General features: G+C 39.2%; 1 protein-coding gene across 2 annotated transcripts in view; it reads left to right on the top strand.

Annotated features, from left to right (window-relative positions):
• The window catches only part of LOC112105531 (dual specificity tyrosine-phosphorylation-regulated kinase 1A), a 116,729-nt gene extending 91,504 nt beyond the window's left edge, over positions 1 to 25,225 (top strand). For both annotated transcript variants that reach the window (XM_024198370.2, XM_024198371.2), the window contains exons 4-12: positions 2,186 to 2,278; positions 4,530 to 4,718; positions 6,072 to 6,219; positions 16,206 to 16,492; positions 19,390 to 19,536; positions 19,944 to 20,084; positions 20,366 to 20,672; positions 21,018 to 21,142; positions 24,155 to 25,225. In XM_024198370.2, the coding sequence (XP_024054138.1) occupies positions 2,186 to 2,278; positions 4,530 to 4,718; positions 6,072 to 6,219; positions 16,206 to 16,492; positions 19,390 to 19,536; positions 19,944 to 20,084; positions 20,366 to 20,672; positions 21,018 to 21,142; positions 24,155 to 24,775 (2,058 nt within the window). In that variant the 3' untranslated portion in view covers positions 24,776 to 25,225. The remainder of the gene's footprint in view (positions 1 to 2,185; positions 2,279 to 4,529; positions 4,719 to 6,071; positions 6,220 to 16,205; positions 16,493 to 19,389; positions 19,537 to 19,943; positions 20,085 to 20,365; positions 20,673 to 21,017; positions 21,143 to 24,154) is intronic.
• The last annotated feature ends 472 nt before the right edge of the window (positions 25,226 to 25,697 follow it).

The following is a 25,697-nucleotide window of genomic DNA, read 5'->3' as shown; positions in this document are numbered from 1 at the left end:
AGCTAGAAATTAGAGATGATCAACATGGAACCTCTGCAATGCTATTCTACAGAGGAAAATATGCATGGGTCCTACACATGCCTATCACAACACGGGGTGTATCTCATCCAGTGCACTAAATTCCCCAATAACGATGTGGGTGAAACCAGACAGTCACTATGCTCTTGAATGAACTCTCACTGGAAGATAAGACAGAAACACTATATCGCTTATGGGTGAACACTTTTCGCAAAGCGATCATGCTGTATCTGACCTATCAGTCCTTTTTCTCAAGGGAAACCTGCACAACACTTTCAAAAGACAAGCCAGAGTGCTTAAATCCATAAATTGCTAGATACTAAAAATCATGGACTGAATGAGACACTGGATTTATGGTTTATTACAACAATTTATAACCCATTAGCCCCACCCCCACCTCCTGCAACCTCTCTCCCCCATTCCTTTCCTCCCCATGACTGGAATGGTGTTAACGAGGGCCACTTCACCTTGAATGGTTCCTTGAAATGTGTAGCTACTTATTCTAAAAAACCTGTTTCACCTTTTATTTATCTGTGACAGTGCATATATGTTTTCTAGACCTGAAGAAGAGCTCTGTGTAAGAGAGACAAGCTTTCAATCACTAACAGAAGTTGGTTCAATAAAAGATATTACCTCACCCATCTTGTCTGTCTTATATGCTAGGGCCAACAGGGCTATAACACTGCATTCTACAGAATAGGCATGCTGCTTACTACTTCCACAGTTGGGAGAACAACTCCACAAAGTCTAGTCTGTGGCAGCAAAGAGACTGGTCATTACACCTGCCTTGAACAAAGTGTAGCCTTTACGTTTTCACTTGTGACATGAGTGGAGTGACTAATGGATAGTGATAGAGCCTCCAGTCACACTACCAAATTCCTGCTCTTGCCTCAAATGCTTATAAGGACATTACCAACTGAAAAATCATATTTACGTATGTAAACTTGGTACCATCTAGGTTTATAAGTAAACCCTACAATTATTAGAACTGAAGCAGATTAGAGGGAGAAATAATTCCCTTTATATTTCAATTTATTTTCTTCATTTTACAGCACTTTATTTTACAGCATTTTATAGTCAGTTTTGCTGTCTTGTCAATGGTGTACACTGTTCTTCTGGGCTCTGCAAAAAGGTGTTTATCAGTTATAGTGAAACTGATGAGGCTGTAGGCTAGATTGTACACACAGTGAAGAGAAAAGTGTTGCTGAGCACGTTTGGTGAAGTTGCGTGGGCACTAGAGCAACATAACTCTCTAATTGTGAACAGGAATTAGAAAAGAATAGTCTTTTACTTGCTGTTTAAAGGTTGTTCTATCAGAAAACTGAATGTTTTAAAGCTAGTTAGTTTTGGAAAATACAATTTTTGTTCCTTTTAAGTATTTTAAAAAAATATACTTTCAGTTTGTCCCTAACAGATCCATTTACGTCTAGATCTCTCACATCGTATAGACTGATAGATTCCAAAGCCAGAAGGGACCATTGTGAACATCTAGTCTGGCCTCCTGTATAAAACAGGCTATAGAACTTCCCCAAAATAATTTCTAGAGCATATCTTTAGAAAAAATATTCAATCGTGATTTAAAAATTGTGAGTAATGGAGAATCCATCACAACCCTTGGTAAATTGTTCCAGTGGTTAATTCCTCTCACCGTTAAAGATTTATACCTTATTTCCAGTCTGAATTTGTCTAGCTTCAGTTGTATACCAGCTTTTCTAAGCCCCCTATAATATCACTGAATATAATGAAGCATTTTTGAAATGTACTGACTCTGCTGTTCCATAACAGCATTTGTGGCATTTTACTATTTAAACAGTTGATATACCTGTATTCATTATGGTTTTATGTTTGTTTTTTAAATGCAAGTATGTTCAAAATACAAATATTTTGCATGTGCTTGATAAGTCAGGGGACCAGAGAGGGAGCTGGGGGAGGGAGGGAAATAAGGGGATATATTGTCAACTAGCTCAAAAAACAATGGGAATATTAAACCTGTTAGTAGTAGTAATTTTTTATTTAAACACAGCTTTGTAAATATTAGAAATTCATCAGTTAGAGTGGATAGGATTAGATTTAGGCAGTTTACTCTTCTGAAGAGTAGTAATTATTTAGTTAAAGTGCTAGTTTTTTCTGTCTGTTTAAAGTGATGCCTGATATTGTCATGTTACAGAGGCGGATGCCCCAAACTTTCCGTGATCCAGCTACTGCTCCCCTGAGGAAACTCTCCGTTGATCTGATCAAAACATACAAACATATTAATGAGGTAAAGACCACATAGTTCACCGTTATATTTTTATTTAATGTGGGATAACTTGTTAATAATTACAATATGTAGTGTTATCAAAAATATTGATTAAAGTGTTCCAAGTAGATTTTTCTATAAGATGCAGTGAATTTAGACACATTTTTTACTGGCACATTATACAGGCATTCTTTCTTAATTTATGAATTAACTTGATGAATTCTAAATTAAACAAGTCCATGTACTTTTATTGTGAATAAAAATAACATGCGAAGTACAAAAGGGTTTGTGCCCTTTTTTTATTCTTTATTATGTTTTTAAAATCTTGATTCATTTTTTCCCCCCGCCCCTGTAGAAATATCAGTAATGCCTTGTCTTCTCTTCTTTGGTGGGAAGTCTCCTTGAAGGACCTGAAGTGGAAACTTTCTCTGCTTTTAATTTAAAGGGGCTTGGTGGGTGTTGAATATTTAGGCCTAAATTTTCAAAAGTGACTATTTTGGGCTCCTCAGTTTTCGGGTGCCCAACTTCAGACAACTTTAATGAGCCTGGTTTTTCAGAACTGTTGAGCACCTGCCTTCAGAAAACGAGGTCCCTTTCAGTTGTCTCAGGTTGAGCACCCAAATCACGGCTCTCAAAATCAACAGTCACTTTTGAAAGTGTAGGTCTTTATAGTTTTTTCTTCCAACGGTTTGTAGAGCATTTACTTTCCATTGGTTTTACCAACAACACACGCGTTCTAAACACTGAATAAAAATCAGATTCCCTCCCAATTGCTCGTGTTTCACTACTGGATACCTGTGAGGTCATAATCTTACTGGGCCTCCAGTCCATAATCTTCTGGAAAAGAAGGCCTAGACAGCAGTTGAATTGCTATTGTAAATATAAATAAACTTGAAGGTCTTTTATATGTATCATCAGGAAAACATAAGCCATCTTTGCCTTTCATGTTATCTTTTGATTGCTTTATCTTTTAGAAAATTTGAGTTTCTACAGAGCCTCCTTAATTGGTCTATCTTAATTATTCAAAATCCAAAAGAAGGCAAAGTTATAAAGCAAGGAAGTGGTAATGTCCTCCTGGATGCCTGTGGTGATTGTAGAATAAAAGAAATGGCACTGCAGCCATCCATGATTTCACTTTGTTTTTTCTTTTAGTCTTGAGTACTTATGGACTGTAGTCTGGCAAAATTACTATTTCTAATCAAGGCCCCAGCAGTTTAAAAGCAGCTGCTGTTATCTAGTGGCCTGTGCTTGAGCCTGGGAGTCCAGAACTGCTATGTCACTGAGTTTAATGATGCTATGTCACTGATGTTTAATTCCTTTTGCCTCACTTTTTCTACCCTATTGTTTTGTACGGCACTTGAAAAATATAAAATGTTAAGTGCCAAGTATTTCCATATTTAATTATCATTATTATTATATTGTGTATATACTGTAATGCTAGGCAACAATTGAATCTTTTGTTACTCAGCTTCTCCCAATGCTTACATATTTAATTTTACTTTCTGTTGGTTACGCTTTAGTCTTTGTCTTGCCTTTTTAAACATAAATAAAGATGTTAGGTTAATTTTCGTGTGTGTGTAAAGTACAATCATAGGACTGTAAGGGACCTGAAGAGGTTGTCTAGTCCAATTCCCTGCATTCAAGGCAGGACTAAGTATTACCTTTTGTGTGTGTGAGAGACAGAGTAAGTGACTTAACCATGGTGTGTTTTCTCTTTTGTACCCTTTGTTTTTTTAATAGGCTCAAAGGCTACATTTTATGAATATGTTGCTGTGGTGTGCTTACAGATGTTTCTCGAATATTCATAAATATTGGGATATTTGCTTTTGGTATAAATGACTGAATTTCAGATCCTGTGATTTAATTAAAACATTGTGTGCACTTCTGAAGGGACACACTAATTCAAAAATTGCTCTTTTCCCTGAAACTTTATCTACTTTATTTATAAATGTCACTTAGGATTATTATGTCTAAAATTATAATTTTTAGATACATTTTCTGTTTTACTTTGTGAATTTGATAGCTCTGTGTTAAGAGATTCACTATTTTCTCAGTATAGTCAGTTAGTTTTCCTGGTTTTTATGGGTGTCTTTCACACAGCAACAGGGGAGGGGAAAATAACTTTTTAAAAAAGGAAAATGGGTTTGTAAAGCCAGAAAATTAGCTGGTTGCGGGAAGAGATGGGAGACTAGAGTAGTCCCTGAAGATACTCTTTACTGATTAAAGTGACACCATCTGTTGAAATTTAAACCAGTATGTTCCTCATCTTCAGGTTTACTATGCAAAAAAGAAGAGGCGGCACCAACAGGGCCAAGGAGATGATTCCAGTCATAAAAAGGAACGGAAAGTTTACAACGATGGCTATGATGATGACAACTATGACTATATTGTAAAAAATGGGGAGAAGTGGATGGATCGTTATGAAATTGACTCTTTAATTGGCAAAGGATCCTTTGGGCAGGTAATGGATGTCAGCTGAAAAATCATTAATTCATTTTAGTTATAATAGCCATCTAAATGAGTCAATATCCAAGCTACATCCCGGTCTCATGTAAAGATTGTTTCCTTATTCATAAGCTCTTGGAATAAGATGTCTACTCAAAATGTCTGCAGTTATGATTTTTCTTGTTTATAAAACATGAAATTTGAATTTTCTTGAGCATGCGCATCCAGTAACTGCTTTTGCAAGAGAATCAAACCCGTTAATTTGGAAAAGAGACAGCTAAGGGGAGATATGATTGAGGTCTATAAAATGATGACTGGTGTAGAGAAAGTAGATAAGGAAGTGTTGTTTACTACTTCTCATAACACAAGAACTAGGGGTCACCAAATGAAATTAATAGGCAGCAGGTTAAGACAATAAAAGGAAATATTTCTTCACACAATGCACAGTCAATCTGTGGAATTCCTTGTCAGAGAATGTTGCGAAGGCCAAGACCATAACAGGGTTAAAAAAAGAACTGGATAAATTCATAGAGGATACGTCCATCAATGGCTATTAGCCAGGATGGGCAGGAATGGTGGCCCTAGCCTCTGTTTGTCATAAGCTGGGAATGAGTGACAGGGGATGGATCACTTGGTGATTACCTGTTCTGTTCATTCCCTCTGGGGCACCTGGCACTGGCCACTGTCGGAAGACAGGATACTGGGCTAGATGGACCTTTGGTCTGACCCAGTAGGGCCATTCTGATGTTCTTATGTTATGTTCTTAATTTAACACTTAACTTGCATTTGCTGTCATTCAGAATTCCATGGTGTTATGGAAACCCAAATTTAATTTTCTGTGCTTCGGGAGATAACACAAACAGATAGCATAGAGTATGTAATAAATACACATCATACCCAAGTTAACTCTTGAAAAAGGCATTTTGAGAATTAAGCATTTCTAAATAGTGAATATTTAATAGAAAGTGATTTTACTCTTATTTTCTGTATTCATTTTTTTTATACTTGTACTTGAATTAGATGTTATTTCCTCAGTCCACCTTCTCAATGAAGTCTGAATCCTGTTTTTGTGATTTTTGTTATGAAAATTAATATCATATCACAATATCACCTATGGCTTCACAGTAGAAAGAAGAAAAGAAAATGGTCTAGAAAGGATGAAAATTCTTATTTTCAAGACAAATATTTTCAATAAGAATTAAACGTACTTAGTGAAATTTTGAAATATAAACTGGATTACTAAGTATGTTTTAAATATGATTAATTTCAAACCTTTCTTGGTTTTGAAAGTCTCTGTTTAATAAATAAATTTAATGAAATGTGCAGTTACTTGAACATTGTATTTAGCATGTCTTTTTTTCTCTTTCAGGTTGTAAAGGCTTATGATCGTGTGGAACAGGAGTGGGTTGCTATTAAAATTATAAAGAACAAGAAGGCTTTCCTAAATCAAGCCCAGATTGAAGTGCGGCTTTTGGAGCTTATGAACAAACATGACACTGAAATGAAATACTATATAGGTATTAAGATAATTCTTATTTTTATTCACTTGCAAATATTTGAGAATTGGCTGGAGAACCTAAGACCATGCTACTAATTTTACAGTGCTCATAATGTTGAGGAGTTATACATTTGTTTGTTTTTACATCAATAGTTTTTACAGCAGACTGTCTTACTTAAAGAAGACAGTTGACCTGTGCATGTAGAACTTGATCCAGGAGAAGTTATGTGAGACCATATGACATTATTAACTGCCTTGTGTTTTTAACCATGAGTTCTACTGCTGTATATGGCAATCAGATTGGACAGAGTCTGTTTTGCTCTTGAGAAGGGGGCAGTCTTCAGTCCCTACTGCCTCTTCTTAATATGGAAAAGTTGCTGGTAAAGCAGTTTTAACCTATACAGTGGATATAAATTCCAGAAAAAAATAAGAAGCCCAATATAATTATGGTACCAGAGAAGATCATATTGCTGGCATTTGCCCACTTCTCATAGAAACATGCTAAAAGGAGGCAGAAGCTCCAATTCACTCCCCAGCTGGATCCAGACATTGTACATTTCTTAAACTTGGCCTTTTAAGAAGACAAGGCAGGAAGTAATTTTTCTTATCCTCTCTGTTTACTTGGGATAGTTGGAACTCTGTTGTGGACCAACATGTTCTCACAAGAGAAGAATGTTCTTATGACAACTAGTGGCTGCCCTTTCTCCCCCTCCCACTCCCCCTTCCCTCCACTTTCCCTGAGACAGGATGAGGGGGGATAGGCAGGAAGCTGCCTGGACCATGGTCTATGACTGGTTCCATGTTCTCTCTTTGAACCATTAAATGTGTGTTCCATGTCTTATTTATCAAAGAAAGTTGCATTCCTTGGTGTCACCACCTCAGCCAGAAGAGTGGTTGAGCTGGGAGCCATAATGATGAATCTGCCATAAACTATATTCAGTAACAAACTCTCTTTATGACTACATCTGAAATTCACCTCCAAAGAAGTTTTGGAGTTTCATATAAACTACTCAATCCATTGACCTGTGGTTTTTCCAAAACTGCATGTATCTGAAGAGGAGAGGAGACTTCACTACCTTGATGTACATCACACTCTTGCCTTCTACCTGCAAAGGACAAAACCAATTAGAAAATCACCCAGATTGTTTCACAGTATAGCAGAATGAGTCTGAGGTCAAACTGTATCTTCCCAGAGGATTTCTTGGTAGATCTTGGGCTATATCCTACTCATGCAGCTGTTTTCCATATTTGAGCTTTTATTCTCTGGGAAATGTCACACAGATGTCCACATGGGCACAAAAAATATAATTTATTTCCTAGTGTTGTAGCTGTATTGGTCCCAGGATATTAGGGAGATAAGGTGGATGAGATCATATATTTTATTGGACCAACTTCTGTTGGTGAAAGAGAGATGCTTTCGAGCTACACGGAGCTCTTCTTCTGGTCTGTTTAGCTCGAAAGCTTGTCTCTTTTACCCACAGAAGTTGGTCCAATAAAATATATGATCTCATCCACCTTGTTTCTTAGAAATTACTAGGAAATAAATTCATCTATACCTCTGTTCTGCCAGCATAGGAATCTGGCCCGTTTGTCAGTGAAAAGTCCCAAGTTATAGGCTGTGTATGTTTTGAAAAGTAATATTCCTAATATAAAGTTGGGTTTTCTCTCAAGTCAACTGGAAAGTCAATGAGGCATGATCTAGCTAAGGCTGTTAGCCAATCAGAGCCAATACTAAGTTTTGCTTGCTAGCCTGCCTGTTGAAAAGAGGTGGGGCTACCCATTTATCCTGTGCGGATTAAACCATCGTATAGAAAGCAATTTCCAGGTAAAAAATTATTAATTAAAAAGCTACATAAGGTTCTTTATAATAAAACTGAGAGATGAGTGAGCATTAAAGCTTACCTGGTCTCAGCACAGAAATCAGACATACATCCTTGCTGTTCCTGGTGGGTTTCATTGCGTTTTTCTTGAGATATGGTTGTGTCGTCACTTTAATTTTATAATAAAAACTAAATTGGTAATTAGCCAGCCCATGAGAGGCAGTATGTTAAAACTCACAAACCTGCCTGTTCTTTGGAATGTGGTAGAGTGGGAAAGATAATGGAGGGGAAGGAGTATCAGAACAGAGGAATGATGAAGGTTGAGAAGAAATATGGAGGAAAAAGATTAATTTATTTTCTGTCATATAATCAATTTTAAGAGGCTAATAATATTACTAGCTTTACTCTCTCTTTATGTATGTGGGGAGTATTGGCTTACCTTTGTATTATGGAAAGATTATCTCTTTTCAAATGTAAAATTGTACTTAGGATTACATTATCTAGTGACCAGATAACTATTTTAAAGCCTTACCATTTAGGAAATTTTAACTCATTTTATTCAATATTATCGTTGTCAGTGTGTAGAAATATGTTTTGTGATTTTTTTTTTGTGAAAAATATTTTAACATGTTTTAACTTAGATTTATTGATGTCATTCATATCTCAAATAAAAATTAAACTCCACAGCATATGACAGAGAGATGCCTTTTAGAAATCTAAAAACTACTTTCCTTTACATTAGTTCACTGCAAAATAGTGAAATACGGTATGACAATAATAAGAAACCTCTTGAATTTTTAATATTAGATTGAGAGCCTCTGCTTGGAAAAAAATCCTTGATTTAAAACAAACAAACAAACATTCCATATTTCCCCAAAACATCATGTTAAAATTTATATATCTCATAACTTTGTCCTAAAGCTACGCTTGGATTGCTTTATAAATTGGTGGTTAATTGAGATGGCTGCCAGTGAACAGACCAACGTAATGAATGTCAGTAATTCTGAACAATGGAGAAATATTACATGTATTCTGTTGAAATATCACACCTGCTGTTGACTGCACGCTTTATGCAATAATTTATAATAGTTCTTGGCTTGCTTCAGGTTACTTTCCTGCTCCAGTATGGTTGAAATATGAGCTTGTTATCTTTTAATATAGAAATGTTCTCATGTTGATTAATTTTTAAACCAATTCGTGAATTTAAAATTAGTATCTTCTAATATATACTGAACACACAACAAATCTCTCTGTAAATAGACAGTTATTTGATTGTTAAAATTGTTTCCATAAGTGTGCGTCAGTTAACAGGATACTACCATGTAACTATTCAAAACCGTTTCTTCTGCTAGAAATAGATGCAGTTACTTGTTACATTTTAAATTTATAAAACTTGGAAATCTGTTTTTTCCTCAATATTTACTGAACCTTTCTGTGCAGCCCCACACTCTGGCATTTGCTGGGGTATTTTTTTATTGATATGCAATTACTTTAAGTAGCTTCACAAAACAAGTACCACATTGCCTAGATGACGCACAGATACTGCTCCTTCATTGTACGTGTACACTGTAAGTTTGTAAGCATAGAAAAGTTCTTTTGATTTTGCTTATAGATGTACTTTTATTGGAATACTCAATAGATTAATGTAGAAAGAGAAGTTGTCTATAGAGGAGTCAGGTTTTTTTTTTTTTTTTTAACATTTTTGAAGGCTTTCAGATATGACAGTGTGGTGGGCGTGGTATAAAATATAGATTGCATAGATCGAGTGTTTTATAAGTAAATCATGGATATTATAGTAAACTCTATAAAATATTTAGTATTGAATAATGTTTAGGAGACAAATGTCTAGATTCAAAGAAGGGATAGCGGACAAGCATTTTTGTTAATAGTTTTTATTAAAATTCTAAAGTAGTTATGATTCTGCTGTTCCTTATTAGTTTATTTATAGAAAAATGGGTAAAGCTCTACACTGGAGTATGCAAATATTATGCCTTGCTTGCTCCCCCCTTTGCCTCAAAAGTGTTTCCTGGAGCAGCTCTTCTAGATGGTTGACAGCCTGGTAAATCTTGGTTCTTCTTTGAGTGTTTGTCCATATATATTCCACTATCATTGTACGTGTACCGAGTGTGCTTAAGACGGATTCTTTTGGCAGCAGTGTCCGTTGGGGAAGTGCCTGCACTTTGTGTCCCCATGCACCAACTAGGTGCATACAAGGAGGGGCCACTTCAACTATCCTTCAGTTCCTGTTCATCACCTGTGGCTACGGGTCAGAGCTTGCAGTGACTGCCTTTTCATATGCTTTGTAAATTGCTAATTAGGTACTTAGTTTAAAGTAGTGTTAGGAATTTTTCTAGAGTTTTTTTCCTTTGTGACAAAATTGTCCTTTATTTGTTTATGTGGGAGGTACTTTCAGTACCACTTCGGTCATGATGACTGAACCTAAATCCCCAGGATTCAAGAATTGTCCTTCATGTGAGACAGCAATGCTCTTGAACAATGGGCGTGCTTGGTGTTTGATTTATCTGAGTGAGGGGCACTTCAGTGATGTGCCATCTGCAAATCATTCTCAAAAAGAATCCAGAGGATGAGAGAGAAGTGAGGTTTTTACCCACGAAAGCTTATGCCCAAATAAATCTGTTAGTCTTTAAGGTGCCACCAGACTCCTTGGTGTTTTTGTAGATACAGACTAACACGGCTACCCCCTGATACTTAGAGAGGTCAGTGCACCCTGCCTCTCATCCTGGCTTGTCTGGGGCAGAATCATCTGATTGATCCATTTCAGGGAGTGCCCCAGCTGCTGCTTCTCCTGAAGCTGCCATTCCGAGTTTAAAAAACCCATCATCTTCATCTGGGAGGTACTGAGGTTAGAGAGGGAGAAAACTGCATAAGTCTCAGAGAGCAAGAGAGAGAGAGAGAGAGAGCAGATACAGATCTTCTCTGGGCCCTTCAGCTTCCAAGGACCTTTGATTTCCAAGGACCATAAATCCTCTCAGTTGACTGAATCGAAGGGTATGTCTACACTGCAATTAAACACCCACAGCTGACCCAAGCCAGCTGACTCAGGCTCGCAGGGCTCAGGCTCAAGGGGCTGTTTAACTGCGTTGTAGACATTCGGGCTGCAAACCAAGCCCTGGGACTCTCCCACCTCACAGGGTCATAGAATCATAGAATATCAGGGTTGCAAGGGACCTCAGGAGGTCATCTAGTCCAACCCCCTGCTCAAAGCAGGACCAATCCCCAACTAAATCATCCCAGCCAGGGCTTTGTCAAACCTGACCTTAAAAACCTCTAAGGAAGGAGATTCCACCACCTCCCTAGGTAACCCATTCCAGTGCTTCACCACCCTCCTAGTGAAAAAGTTTTTCCTAATGTCCAACGTAAACCTCTCCCACTGCAACTTGAGACCATTACTCCTTGTTCTGTCATCTGGTACCACTGAGAACAGTCTAGATCCATCCTCTTTGGAACCCCCTTTCAGGTAGTTGAAAGCAGCAATCAAATCCCCCCTCATTCTTCTCTTCTGCAGACTAAATAATCCCAGTTCCCTCAGCCTCTCCTCATAAATCGTGCTCCAGCCCCCTAATCATTTTTGTTGCCCTCCGCTGGAGCCGTTGATCACTACCCGTTGAGGCCGATGATCTAGCCAACTTTCTATCCACCTTATAGTCCATTCATCCAGCCCATACTTCTTTAACTTTATGGCAAGACTACTGTGGGAGACTATATCAAAAACTTTGCTAAAGTCAAGGAATAACACTTCCACTGCTTTCCCCTCATCCACAGAGCCAGTTATCTCATCATAGAAGGCAGTTAGGTTAGTCAGGCATGACTTGCCTTGGTGAATCCATGCTGACTGTTCCTGATCACTTTCCTTGAACCTGTGCTCCATCTCAAGCCTGAACATCTATGCTGCAGTTGAACAGCCCCTTAGCCTGAGCCCTGCAAGCCCAAGTTAGCTGGCATGGGCTAGCTGTAGATTTTTAATTGCACTGTAGACATACCCCTAAGGGTAGCCTTAGAGCTAAGAAGGGTTCTTACAGCACCCATTCAGGTTCCGGATACCGTGCCTCAGGATCTGATATTATGTTCCCTCAGAAATTGTCTGATACCACCTGTGCAATGTCAAGGCTCCTGGTACCGACAACTATGGTGCTGATGGCCCCGGAACCACAGGATGCTCTTATCTATTAGTGACTTTAACAGTACAGTCACTTTTGGTACAGTCATCTGTCATGGGTGTTTCACAGACTTCAATATATACATTACTGAGGGTTTACTTAGCAGCTAAGGACTTCTCTGTATCCTCTGTACTGGACTTGCCTCTGTTGGCAACCTTAAAAGTGCCTCCACTGGTACCAACATCATTACTGACCTTGGTGCCTAGTGTATCCCCTATACCAGCAAAATCTCAGTTGGTCTGGGAGCTGAGTACACCAACTGGAAAGTCCCTCCTTTGCATGAAAAATATTCTTTCTCCTACTATGAATCTGAGGACAGCAGGAAAGCTTCATCAACAAGATCCCTTGTCTCAGGAGATTCAGGCCCGTTCCTGCAGGGCTGGGATTCTAGGGCTGATTTTGGTTATCAAAGACTGAAGACTAGGTAAGAGAGGATATGAATTTTTGGTACCCTCCTCTTTGGCTAACAACCTTCTATGCTCATCAACACACTTGGGCTTTTTGGGACATATTCCCCATGTTAAAGAATTGCTTCAGCATCATAAACGAGACCCAGATCATCCTTGCCCCAACATCCCATGAAGGGCATATCACTCACTCAAATGGTGCAAACAATGGAACACTGTCCTTGATCATGTTTCTTCTTCCTCTCCAGATGAGGCTGTCAGAATCTTCATCCACCCCAGGTGATTATAAAACATTTCAAGATCTTATGAGGGGAGTTGCCTCAACTCTAGAGATTCCTGTTGAGGTAGTTCAAGACAAACTCTCAAACTCCTCCATACCTCTGTATCAACTCGCTTGACTGCCAGTTAGGCCCTGCCAAATTACTGTGGTAAACCTCAGCCTCAGTAGCTTCAACATCTAAAAGAACGGATGGGTGCTATTAAGCCCCTTCTCAAGGATTTGAACAAGTTTATACCCATCTCTCACAAGGCTCACTGGCAGCAGCCGATAAAATGAATCTCCAGAGACAACAAAGGTTGATTTCCCCCCAGAATTGGAATTGTTTGGCAGGAAAAACTGTTCCACCTCTAGTTTGCAAATAAGAATTTACAACTACCAAGCCTTGTTGGCAATATAGGATTATATTAATTGGGACTCTGAAAAAATTCACTGAGAAGATTCCACAGGAAATGATAGATAAATTCAAATCCATCATTGCCAAGGGTCAACTTGTGGCTGGAACATCTCTGCAGGCAGCACTTGGTGGGTGCTTCCATAGCAATGGGAAGGTCTTCTTGACTACCACTCATCTGGAATTCTTAAGGAGGTACAAGTCATAATTGAAAACCTTCCATTCAAGGGATGCAGCTTTTTCTATGCCAAGGCACACTACATTCTTTTAAGGACTCAATGGCAACCCTGAGGTCTTTGGGAGTCTATACACCTGCTCTCAAAGGAAAACAATATAAGCCACAGCTTTACCAAATGCCATTCCTTCTATCAACAGAACAAACAGTTGGATCCACTAAGGAAATGACAACATTTTCCTTGGTAGAAATCTTCCACTTCCACTGCTTTGTTGACCCATCAGCCTTCTTTGATTGATTTTGGCTGCTTGCTTAAGAGCGGAGTACCAATCCCTACCAATCATCCCATCCCACCCCATCTCTTTCTTTTGGGAATCATTTATATCTGTTCTGAAAATTCTGGAACACTATCACTATTGATCAGTGGGTTCTGAACATAATAGAGATTGCATATACTATCCAGTTCCAGTCTCCTTGTCACCCTCAAATACCTCCCCCAAATGACCCTTCTGATGAGAGTGTCTTTTGTTAAGAGGTGTGTCTCCTGATGCAACAGAAATCCTGCGTCAGTATGGGGGAGAGGGGTTTTATTCCCCAAAAGAGAGCACTGAAGTCTATCCTGGACCTAAGACAACTAAACACCTTCATCAGAAAGGTCAAGTTCAGGATCATTTGCTTCTGTTACCCTATCCCTAGAGCAGAGGAGATTGATACACCACTCTCCATCCCCTGGATGCCCATTTTTGCATCACAGTTCACCCAGCCCACATAAGATATTTAACATTCCTAATGGGAGATTGCTATTACCACTACAGAGTACTAACATTTGGCCTGTTGATAGCTCCCAGACTGTTCAAAGTGCCTTGAAAGAATGGCTGCGTACCTCAGGAAGTTGGAAATCCAAGTGTTCCCATACTTAAATGGCTGATTTGTGCAAAGTCTCCTCAACAGGTAGCAGACTTCATCCAGCAGATACTGCTTCTTTTGTGTGATTAAGTCTGAAAATAAAGACCAGTAACTACTGACCACGGTACAAAAAATAGAGTTCATTGTGGTCATTATAGACTTTGACAACAATGGTATGCACACATGTCCAGGCTAATCCAGAATATATCTGACTACTGGGCTGTATGGCATCCTGTACCTTTATGACTCAGCATGCCAGACTTTACCTGTGCTGCATGCAAAAGTGACTGAAGTCTGTATATCAGCCAAGCAAACATCATCTGGACATGTTGGTTCCTGTTCCACCATGAGTCCTGTTATGATTAGAGGTGGATAGACCTGACAAAAGTCTGCAAAGGGGTTCCATTCTTCCCCCACCAGTTCTATCAAAGACTCTGATGATAGATGCATCCACGTTGGGCGGGGGGCCCCATCTTGGATGACTTGCAAATGCAGTGGTTGTGGACACCTTGAGAAACAACTCTTCTCATAAACATGCTAGAGTTAAGAACCAGTCATCAAGCTTATGTGATCTTTCTACCAGCCATCAAGGGGCTTACCACGTAAGTCATAACAGGCAACATTAGCATGTTTTACTTAAACAAGCAGAGTGGAATCAGATTCATTCTGCTGTGTCAAGAGGTACCCCAACTGTAGAACTTTTTACATATGCCAGAAAGTTACCCTGAAGAAGATTGATCTTCCAGGAATACACAGTGTACTGTCAGATCACCTCAGCAGAAAGTTTGTGGACAACAGGAAATGTTGTCCATAAAAGATGATGTGACTCAATAGCTATTCATCAAGTGGGGTTCCCCTACTATGAACTGGTTCACCATCAGGCTGTACAGGAAATCTCATCGCTTCTGCCCCAGAGAGCATCAGAGTCCAGAGACTACTTTGGATGCATTTCTGATCCTGTGATCCATGGATCCTCTCTACACCACATTTCTTCCAATTCCACCAACACCAAGTGTTGATATAATGTCTAAATGGGACAGATGAGAGTGATGCCTTTGGGATTTTGGCCCGTTTTATTCAATGACATTTTGGAAGGCTGTGACCTGTGATTTCCACTTAACACTTCTTGTGGTTAGTTAAATCATGCTGGAATTGTTGGTTAAAATTATTAATACTGCCCTCTGGAAAGGCAAGAGACCACTTCCCTCGAGAGTTACAACTTTACTCAAGAAACTATTTCTAGATGCTAGTAATCTTGCCTAATCTTTTCTTACCTTTACCCCATTGTCTCTTCCCCAGAAAACGGAATTACTTTTTTTTCCTCTTAGCTGAATGATTACAGATATCTTATACATTTTAATTCTTTTAATAATGAGAAAGTATAACCCTTTTTTGGAGAGGCAATCTGCATGTGTTTCTCCTAGACCTGGGAGATGCTGTAAGATATTCATATAATAAAAGTCCCTTATGATCAAGTTGTTATAGCTCCATAGCTCACATGCTATGCAGATCCATACTTGGCATCCCTTCCCATTTTTCACTTTACTGCATTCTCCTCACTCGCTTCCTTTCCTTTCTGTGAATGTCCCTTCTTTGTTTTTTCTTATTTCACCTCCTTGTGTAATCATTTCAATCAGATTGATGAGGTGTTAAGTGAATATTGTTTTTGATAAATAACTATAATCAGAAAATATTGCTAACTAGCACCTTTTTTAATAAATGTGTTGGAAGTTGACCCTATAAGGTACTTGAAGCACCTTGTGTAATAATTTGTTGTATTTTTGCATTTGTTAGTTATCACAGTGAATATGTACTTCTAATGTAAAATTATTTTCTTTCCTCTTTTAGTGCATTTGAAACGCCACTTTATGTTCCGAAACCATCTCTGTTTAGTTTTCGAAATGCTGTCCTACAACCTCTATGACCTGTTGCGGAACACCAACTTCAGAGGTGTCTCACTGAACCTGACACGAAAGTTTGCACAGCAGATGTGCACTGCACTGCTTTTCCTTGCGACTCCTGAACTTAGTATCATTCACTGTGACCTAAAACCTGAGAATATCCTGCTCTGTAACCCCAAACGAAGCGCTATCAAGATTGTTGATTTTGGCAGTTCTTGCCAACTTGGGCAGAGGGTGGGTGTTACATAATTGTTAATGTTTTATCTAATTAGAAGCTTGAGGAACATTTAAAAATGAGATTAAGCAAATCCTAACACTTTCTCATTGCCAATTTCAGCTTTGCTTATGTTGATTAATATTAAACACTGATTTGTTTTTATGATGTGGCAACATAAGGTTGCCTATGAAAAATATCTTTAACAAACTCCCAGTTAATTTTCCTGACACTATTTCATAATGCAAAAGACATCTACATTTAACAGTAGGAGCTTAATATAGTACAAGGGTAACAAATTAAATATTTTCATTAGTATTTTCTTTTTCTGTGTTTGTAATTCCTTTTTTGATTTTAAGATATTGCTTGGTATGGGTAAGTGAAAACTTTCAAGATATTTGTTGATAGTAACATTAGAATAGTTGGCTTTTAAATACAGGGCCAACCAGACTCAGAGCTTTGAGGTAACTTTAAAAAAATAATTTAGAGAGAGAACACTATTTCCATAACATTAATCTTTTGTCATAAAGTGTGCTCATTGTTAGGAATAGAAGAAAATAAGTGGTAGACTGGGAATACTGGGTAGGTCAGGGGACTGCTGAGGGTGCGTGGAACTTCTAACATCTACTTCGCTAGCTGAAATTCAGTTCCAGGGTGAAAAACTTGAGCCACTGTCATCTGATAGTTGTTCAGTGGTTCAGTCCACATCACAGAATCCACCACCAAAATTAGCACTAATTGGCCATGTTCTTGACAGTCTCTCCCAAGACACAAAAATTGAATGGGTTTAGTGACTAAGGCCTCAATTCTGCAAACATTAAGCATATGAGTAATTTTACTCATATGGGTAGTTGCATTTACTTCAATGGGATTATTAGAGTAAGTAAAATTATGTATGCATTTAAGTGTTTGCGGAATAGGGGCCTGAATTACCCTATGTCCTGCAGATGGTTCCTTTAGATTAGAATAGAGGCACATTGCTTGGGCAGTAAAGGAAAACGTAGGGCTTCGCTACACTTGCAAGTTAGAGCGCATTAAAGCAGCCCCAGGCGCCCTAACTCACGACCCGTCCACACTGGCAAGGCACTTAGAGCGCCTGGGCTCTGCAGCTGGAGCGCTGCACGAGAAGCATAACGCTTGCTGCGCCTTGGCTGAAATGCCCCCGCATCAGTGTGAACGAGGTGTTGCATTACTGCACTTGAATCAGCCTCCGGAAACGTCCCATAATCCCCTTAAGTCAAGTGACCACTCTTGTCATTGTTTTGAACTCAGCTGTAGGAAAGCAGATATGCCCTTTCAGAGCACCGTTTTTGACAGCTGGCATGCTTATCTGCTCTGGGACAAAGCAAGCCATTAGTGTCGAATGCTGCTTGCTGAGAGTGTGAGAGAGAGGCGGGGGGAGGGGGGGGTGCTGCTGTCTGAACTTACAAGACAGCATGCTGACATGCTCTCAGCCGCTCCAAAACCCACACTCTCTCCCCCCACATACCCACAACACACTCCACCCCACCCCCCTATTTGAAAAGCACGTTGCAGCCACTTGCATGCTGGGATAGCTACCACAATGCACTGCTCTCAGTGGTGTTGCAAGAGCTGCTAATGTGGCCACGCCAGTGCGCTTGAATCTGACAGTGTGAACACACTGCAGCGCTTTCCCTACTGCGCTCTCCAAGGGCTGGTTTAACGCACAGCGCTCTACATCTGCAAGTGTAGCCATACCCTTAGATTGCCATGATTTATGCTGTATGTGTTTTGAGGATAAATAGATTACTTCAGTATTCAGGGCTATCTATCTGACACCTTCAATGAGTACTAATTTCACTTACATTAAAAAAAAATTGGATTAAACCATTTACTGTAATTGTAGATAAGTACATAAATATTGTTTTAACAGATGCCAAAAGCTTCTCCCTTCCTGAGGAAGAATTGGACTCTCCACCTAGTTTAGTTTTTAATGGCAGTCTGTTCATAGACATTATTTCAAGATACATGGAGCATGTTTATTGTACCCCAATATATCCTAGTGTGCAGAAAGGTTCTTCACTGTCTGAATGCATTCAGTCAGTGAAGAAACATCCCACCATACATAAGTATCAGGGGGTAGCCGTGTTAGTCTGTATCCACAAAAACAACAAGGAGTCCGGTGGCACCTTAAAGACTAACAGATTTATTTGGGCATAAGCTTTCGTGGGTAAAAAACGCACTTCTTCAGATGCAACCATACATACCCACTATACATAGTAACCTTTCCCTGCCTGACTGCTCTAAAACAGGGGTGTCAGTCATACAGATGACTAGGAATCCCGTAGAAAGAAATTTTCAAAAGCATCTAAGTGACTTGGGAGCTTAAGTCTCATTGAAAGCCAATGGGACTTGGGCTCCTAAGTGCCTAAACACTTTTGAACATGGAATTTAGGCTTGCAAGTCACTTAGGCACTTCTGAAATTTTACTTATAAAGATTAAGAATGCTATCCCCTTTTCTTTTCAACAGTTGAGTGTTGGGAGGAGTGTGAAGAAGGATGTTCCCCACCCACAGTGGGAACCGAACAGAAATCTGAATAGGATATTCAGAGGAGGATATTAGTCTGAATTGAGAGAAATCCTATTTTTTCTTAAAGATTAATTTAAACAAACAAAAGGATCTCTTTGAGTAAAGCCCTATTTTTAAAGATGTGTAGCAGATGTTGGGGCTCAGGAGAGTGCTAGTATTTTATTAAGTATTGATATGTAAATATCTGAGACTTCAAGTACAAATTCTGATTTTTATATTTATTATTAAATTTCCAGACTTCCCTTTTCGTCCTCCCCAACCTCAAAAATACTTTTCTGTGGTAAAGTTCTTGTAAGTCACTAATGTCTAAATCAGGACAAGGCTTTTCAGAAGTTATTCATTATCTTTCTATGTGTTTATTTCAGATATACCAATATATCCAGAGTCGTTTTTATAGATCTCCAGAGGTGCTACTGGGAATGCCTTATGACCTTGCAATTGACATGTGGTCCCTTGGGTGTATTTTAGTAGAAATGCACACTGGAGAACCTCTCTTTAGTGGAGCAAACGAGGTGTGTAAATTCCCAATGGTAGAAGTGATCTTATTCTTCATTCTTTCTAATCAGGAGTTTGATCTAATTAATTGTAAGGCACACATAGAGGAAGCCTGTTTAATTGTTTAAGAATTGGCATCAACTTGGCAGTAGGAATATCTTTTGACAGGAGTCTAAAGTACAGATTGCTTATATCAAATTGTAATGTATTGATTTCTGCAATTATTGATACTTGTACTTATTTGTGTATTTGCTTCTTACATAAGAATTAATATTCTCAAATGTTACAGCTGATTTGTAACTCAACAGCTTTTTTAGGTAGTTCCAGTTTTCTTCCCACATGTCTACCTAGAATTTTAGATTTCATCTCATTGCCAAATTATCTACTACATTTGTTTTTATAACTATTCTTTCTTTTGAACCAGGTGGATCAAATGAATAAAATAGTGGAAGTTCTGGGTATAGCACCTGCTCATATTCTTGACCAAGCACCAAAAGCAAGAAAGTTCTTTGAAAAGTTGCCAGATGGCACTTGGAACTTAAAGAAGACCAAAGATGGAAAAAGGGTAGGTTAGGTATCCTAGATAAGGAATGGAGTGTTCAGAATAAGTTTCTGTGGTAACTATTGTACTGATTAAAAATGTTTGTTCTTTTGAAGACTTAATTTTAACACTATTTAATATTCAGTATGATAGAATTGATTTGAAAATTAAATCTATTAATGTTCTCAGTACTGACAAATAACTCCTGACTTTCATTTGATTTTCTTTTATGGTTTATTTAAACGGTGATAATGTAAAGTCTAGCTTATAACTTGAATGACAATCAACTGCTAACTTCTCAACAGGAGTACAAACCACCAGGAACTCGTAAACTTCACAATATACTTGGAGTTGAAACAGGGGGACCAGGCGGACGGCGTACTGGGGAATCGGGTCATACTGTAGCTGACTACTTGAAGTTCAAAGACCTCATCTTAAGGATGCTTGATTATGACCCCAAAACCCGAATTCAACCTTATTATGCCCTGCAGCACAGTTTCTTTAAGAAAACAGCAGATGAAGGTACAAATACAAGTAACAGTGTGTCTACGAGTCCTGCCATGGAGCAGTCGCAGTCTTCAGGAACCACCTCTAGCACATCTTCAAGCTCAGGTACATTTCTCATTAGTAAATTGTCAAGACAGTATTATTTTAAAGAGAAAATATCAAAAATTTCAAGTCAGCAATTTTTCCATATAATTGTCTTCATTTTTTTCACTTCTGAAAGCCTGTCTTTTTAAAAACAAAAATGTTTAAAAAAAATTCATAATAGATTTCTACTACAACCTATATCTTAAAAATTCAGTCGAATTTTTTTCATCTAAACCTATTTCTGCTTTATACGGAATAAATTGTTTCAAGATCAAAGCCTAAGATTATGTTCCTAACATAGTTGTTCTGTGGAATGCTGTAAATATTGCTGCTGTTCTATTATTGCTTGTGTTATGATTGTTATAGGTGGGTCTTCTGGGACAAGCAACAGTGGAAGGGCTCGGTCAGACCCTACACATCAACATCGACACAGTGGTGGACACTTCACTGCTGCTGTCCAAGCTATGGACTGTGAAACACAGAGTCCACAGGTATGCTCTTGAACAGAGCTTCTCCCTGATGCATTTATAAAAACGCAATTGCTTTTATATTTTGAGACGATTGAATCCATAAACTATCCTGTATTGTCAAGATTTATGCTAATTAACACTTCAAAGTGAAAGGTGGGGTAGGCATGGAACTGGCAATTGGAAGACTTGGATTTTGCAAGTCCCAGTTCTTCCACAGATAATCCTTTGTGAATATCTTGGGTAAGTCACTTTGGCCAAAATAGTACCAGCAGCCTTAATAATTTGGCTAAGTACTGGGGAATCTTGCAGCTGTAAGGGGGAAGAATCCCCCACTCCCTAACTATGGAGTGCCAGCAACAGAGAGCCTCTAGGGCTCTTGCAGCTTTTCCTCCATTCCCCTGTTAAGGACCAGAGAATTCAAATAGTCATAAATCTTCCAGTCCATCCCAAAGAGCAGTTTGAACATAGACTTTATACGGCCAGAAGGGACTATCATGATCATCTAGTTTGTAGAATCTCACCCACCCAGTCCTATAATAGACCTGTAACCTCTGGCTGAGTTACTGAAATCCTCAAATCATGATTTAAAGACTTAAAGTTACAGAGAATCCACCATTTACTCTAGTTTAAACCTGCAAGTGACCAATGCCCCACGCTGCAGAGGAACACGAACACTTCTCCCCCCCCCCCCCCCCCCCCCCCCCCCCCCCCCCCCCAAAGCGTTCCTTGCCAATCTGACCCAGGGGGAAATTCCTTCCCAACCCCAAATATGGTGATCAGTTGGACCCTGAGCATCTGGGCAAGACCCACCAGCCCTACAGCTGGGAAAGAATTCTCTGTAGTAACTCAGAGCCCTCCCCATCTAGTGTCCCATCATCAGCTGTTGGAGATATTTGCTGCTATCAGTCACAGATTGGCAATATGCCATTGTACACAGTCTCATCATACCATACGCTCCATAAACTTATCAAGCTCGGTCTTGAAGCCAGTTAGGCTTTTTGCCCCTACTACTTGCATTGGAAGGCTGTTCCAGAACTTCACTCTTCTAATGGTTAGAAACCTTCAACGAATTTTGTCTAATGTTGATTGCCAGCTTATATCCATTTGTTCTTGTGTCCACATTGGTGCTTAACTTAAATAACTCCTCTCCCTCCCTGGTATTTATCCCTATGATGTATTTATAGAGAGCAGTCATATCTCCCCTCAACCTTCTTTTGGTTAGGCTAAACAAGCCAAGCTCTTTGAGTCTCCTCTCATAAGGTAGGTTTTCCATTCCTCGGATCATCCTAATAGTCCTTCTCTGCACCTGTTCCAGTTTGAATTCATCTTTCTTAAACCTGGGAGATCAGAACTGCACACAATATTCCAGTTGAGGTCTCACCAGTACCTTGTATAATGGTATTACCACTTCTGTTTCTCTACTGGAAACACCTTGCCTGATGCATCCTAGGACTGCATTAGTCTTTTTCACAGCATCACATTGGCGGCTCGTAGTCATCCTGTGATCAACTGATACACCCAGCTCTTTCTCCTTCTCTTCCAACTGAAAAGTCCCCAGCTTATAGCAGAAATTTTTGTTGTTAGTCCCTAAGTGCATGACCTTGCACTTTGCACTATTAAATTTCATCAAATTTTTATTACTCCAGTTTTCAAAGTCATCCAGATCTTCTTGTATGATACTCCAGTCCTCTTCTGTATTGGCAATACCTCCCAACTTTGTGTCATCCACAGTCTTTATTAACACACTCCTGCTTTTTGTGCCAAGGTCACAACAGTATTGCAGAGAACCCACACAGAGCTTGCAGTGGCAGGGTCTGTCCCCAGGTAAACCTGTGCTTCAGTTTCTCTCTTTATCCCCATTTGACATTAATGTTTCTAAGACATCTTAATGTTCTTGAAGGAAAGCCACTATACAAGTGCAAAGTAGTAGTAGTAGTATTTTTTGTTGCTTTTATTATTCGTTGAACTATGGTCTTGGTTAAAAATATAAATGAGTATATATCTGCTTGATTTACTGATAAAAGAATAAAACTAAAATGTAGTAGTTATTGGCCATTGCTGCTCATCACTTTACAACATAAAGCTAGTGGGAAAAACAAAGCTTCTCAGTATTGCCATCGCTATTATAAAAGGAGTAATTGTACTTCTTCCCAGGTGAGGGGAATAATTATGAAAATAAACTTATGAAATCAGTTTTATTAGCTAATATTTTGGTAGAGTTGTTAATAATACTCTTCTGATGCTATTGGGATCTCAATGCAAGCTTCAAGCTACTTGTCTAATAATATTAATACAATAAAAGCTGTTTTATCCGGCACTTCACCAACTGGAAAGCTCTATAAAGCAGCCAGGACAGGTTGTCGTTTGCGAGGAACTGCCTGAGGTGAGGGCCCTCCGCACCCGCCACCCCACACTCCCTCCCGTGCCCCAACCCACTGCCTCGAGCTCCCTCCCGCACCCAAACTCCCTCCCAGAGCCCATTTCCCGCACCTGCTCCTGTGCCCCAACCCCCAGCCCCGCACTCCCTCCCATACCCAAACTCCCTCCCTCTTAGTTAACCAGCATTTTTCACTTACCGGCATCCCCCATTCCTCCAATATGCCAGATAAAACAGCTTTTACTGTACTAATAATTTGTTTTTCAGTATTAGAGACCCCAGTCAGAGATCAGGGTCCTGTTGTGCTAGGCACGATGTAAACACACACTTACTGATTACTACCATTAAACAATGCTGCCTCTGAATTTGCTTTTTACAACTTTTGCAGTAGGTCACATAATTAGAATTTTTTTTCTTGAGTGTATCAGCAATATTAAATTCAAAGTTTCTGTCCTAGTTTTTCTTTTCCAAAGATACATTTAGAAAAGCGTATTAGAAATATTTCTAGCTTCATACTTTTATCAGTTTTTATGCTACTTAAAATTTAGTTTTATTTTTTACATTAGAGTAAATTTTAATCGTTTTTAAGCTCTTTGTATAAATGGCATATAAAACATATTTGATTAAACTTTTTATTTCTTAAACTACTGTCATAGGTTCGACAGCAGTTTCCTCCTCCACTTGGTTGGACAAGCACTGAAGCTCCTACACAGGTCACCGTTGAAACCCATCCAGTTCAAGAAACCACCTTTCATGTAACCCCTCAGCAACAAAATGCATTACATCACCACCATGGGAATAACTCCCACCATCACCACCACCACCACCACCACCATCATCATGGACAGCAAGCCTTGGGTAGCCGGACCAGGCCAAGGGTCTACAATTCTCCCACAAATAGCTCCTCCACCCAGGATTCTATGGAGGTGGGCCATAGTCACCACTCCATGACATCTCTGTCTTCCTCAACTACTTCTTCCTCTACATCTTCCTCCTCTACCGGTAACCAAGGCAATCAAGCCTATCAGAACCGCCCAGTGGCTGCTAATACCTTGGACTTCGGACAAAATGGAGCTATAGACATGAATTTAACAGTCTATTCTAATCCGCGCCAAGAGACTGGCATAGCTGGACATCCAACATACCAGTTTTCTGCTAATACAGGTCCTGCTCATTACATGACTGAAGGACACCTTGCAATGAGGCAAGGAATTGATAGAGAAGAGTCTCCCATGACAGGAGTTTGTGTTCAGCAAAGTCCTGTGGCTAGCTCGTGACTAAACTGAAACTAAGTTTGTTTCTTGTGTGTTTTTATAGAAGTGGTGTTTTTCCAAAAACAAAGTGCAAAGCTGCTTGAATCAGAAGGAGATAAACTCACTGAACCGCTACAGGAGGGCAAAGCTGACTATTTTTTTAAACTTGAAAAGATTGCAAAGGGACAATGAAAGTTTTTTAAGAGCCATGTCCAAACCCACCTTAATGGATAGCTTAGAGGTGTTGTCTCACCTTTTGCTTCCCCCTTCCTCCCATTTTAACTTGCCACAACTTAGTCATAGATTTTTTTTTTTTTGTCTCAGTCAACAGGGGTTAATGTTCAAATGTTGGTCTTAGTTGCAAATTATTTTTTTTAAAAGCACTGCACAGGATTTACATAAAAGGACCCTTTGAGGTTGGTGGGGAGGGATTGAGTAATATGGGTTTTTTAAGTTCCCCAAATACACATGGGCACAGAATGCAGTACTGTAAGGAAGAGGGACCTTCAGATTACACTATATATAATATTCAGCTGTAAAAAGGGACAGTTGTAAAGGAGTTTGTAAGGCACATTAAGCATGCTAAGTGGCGGTGATCAGAACTCTCCTTATCTGAATCTACTGAGGATCAAAGCAGCAATTATAATGGGATTCTGTGTGTCTCATATTTTAGAGACCACAGTCAGCTAGTATTGGAATATGACTGGTCTCATAACTAAGGTGCACTGAGAAGCAATCAACGGGTTGGTCCTGGCCAGTCCTGGGGAGGTCTTAAGTGGTGGTCTTTGGGATAACCTTTGGCCTTATGGATTTGGACTCTTAAATTAGAAGAGCCTACCATTTCAGATGCAATCACATTTGGACATGCTTTTGCAGACAGTCCTTAATGCTGAAAACAGAGAATGGGTAATTCAAGAGGCCTTTCTTTTAAAATAGACTTTTGTGA

The sequence above is a fragment of the Terrapene carolina genome, unplaced genomic scaffold, assembly GCF_002925995.2.
Source record: "Terrapene carolina triunguis isolate 2854851 unplaced genomic scaffold, T_m_triunguis-2.0 Scaffold31, whole genome shotgun sequence".
Taxonomy (NCBI): Eukaryota; Metazoa; Chordata; order Testudines; family Emydidae; genus Terrapene; species Terrapene triunguis.
Note: the sequence above shows the minus strand (reverse complement) of the source record. Positions and strands in the feature narration are given on the sequence as shown.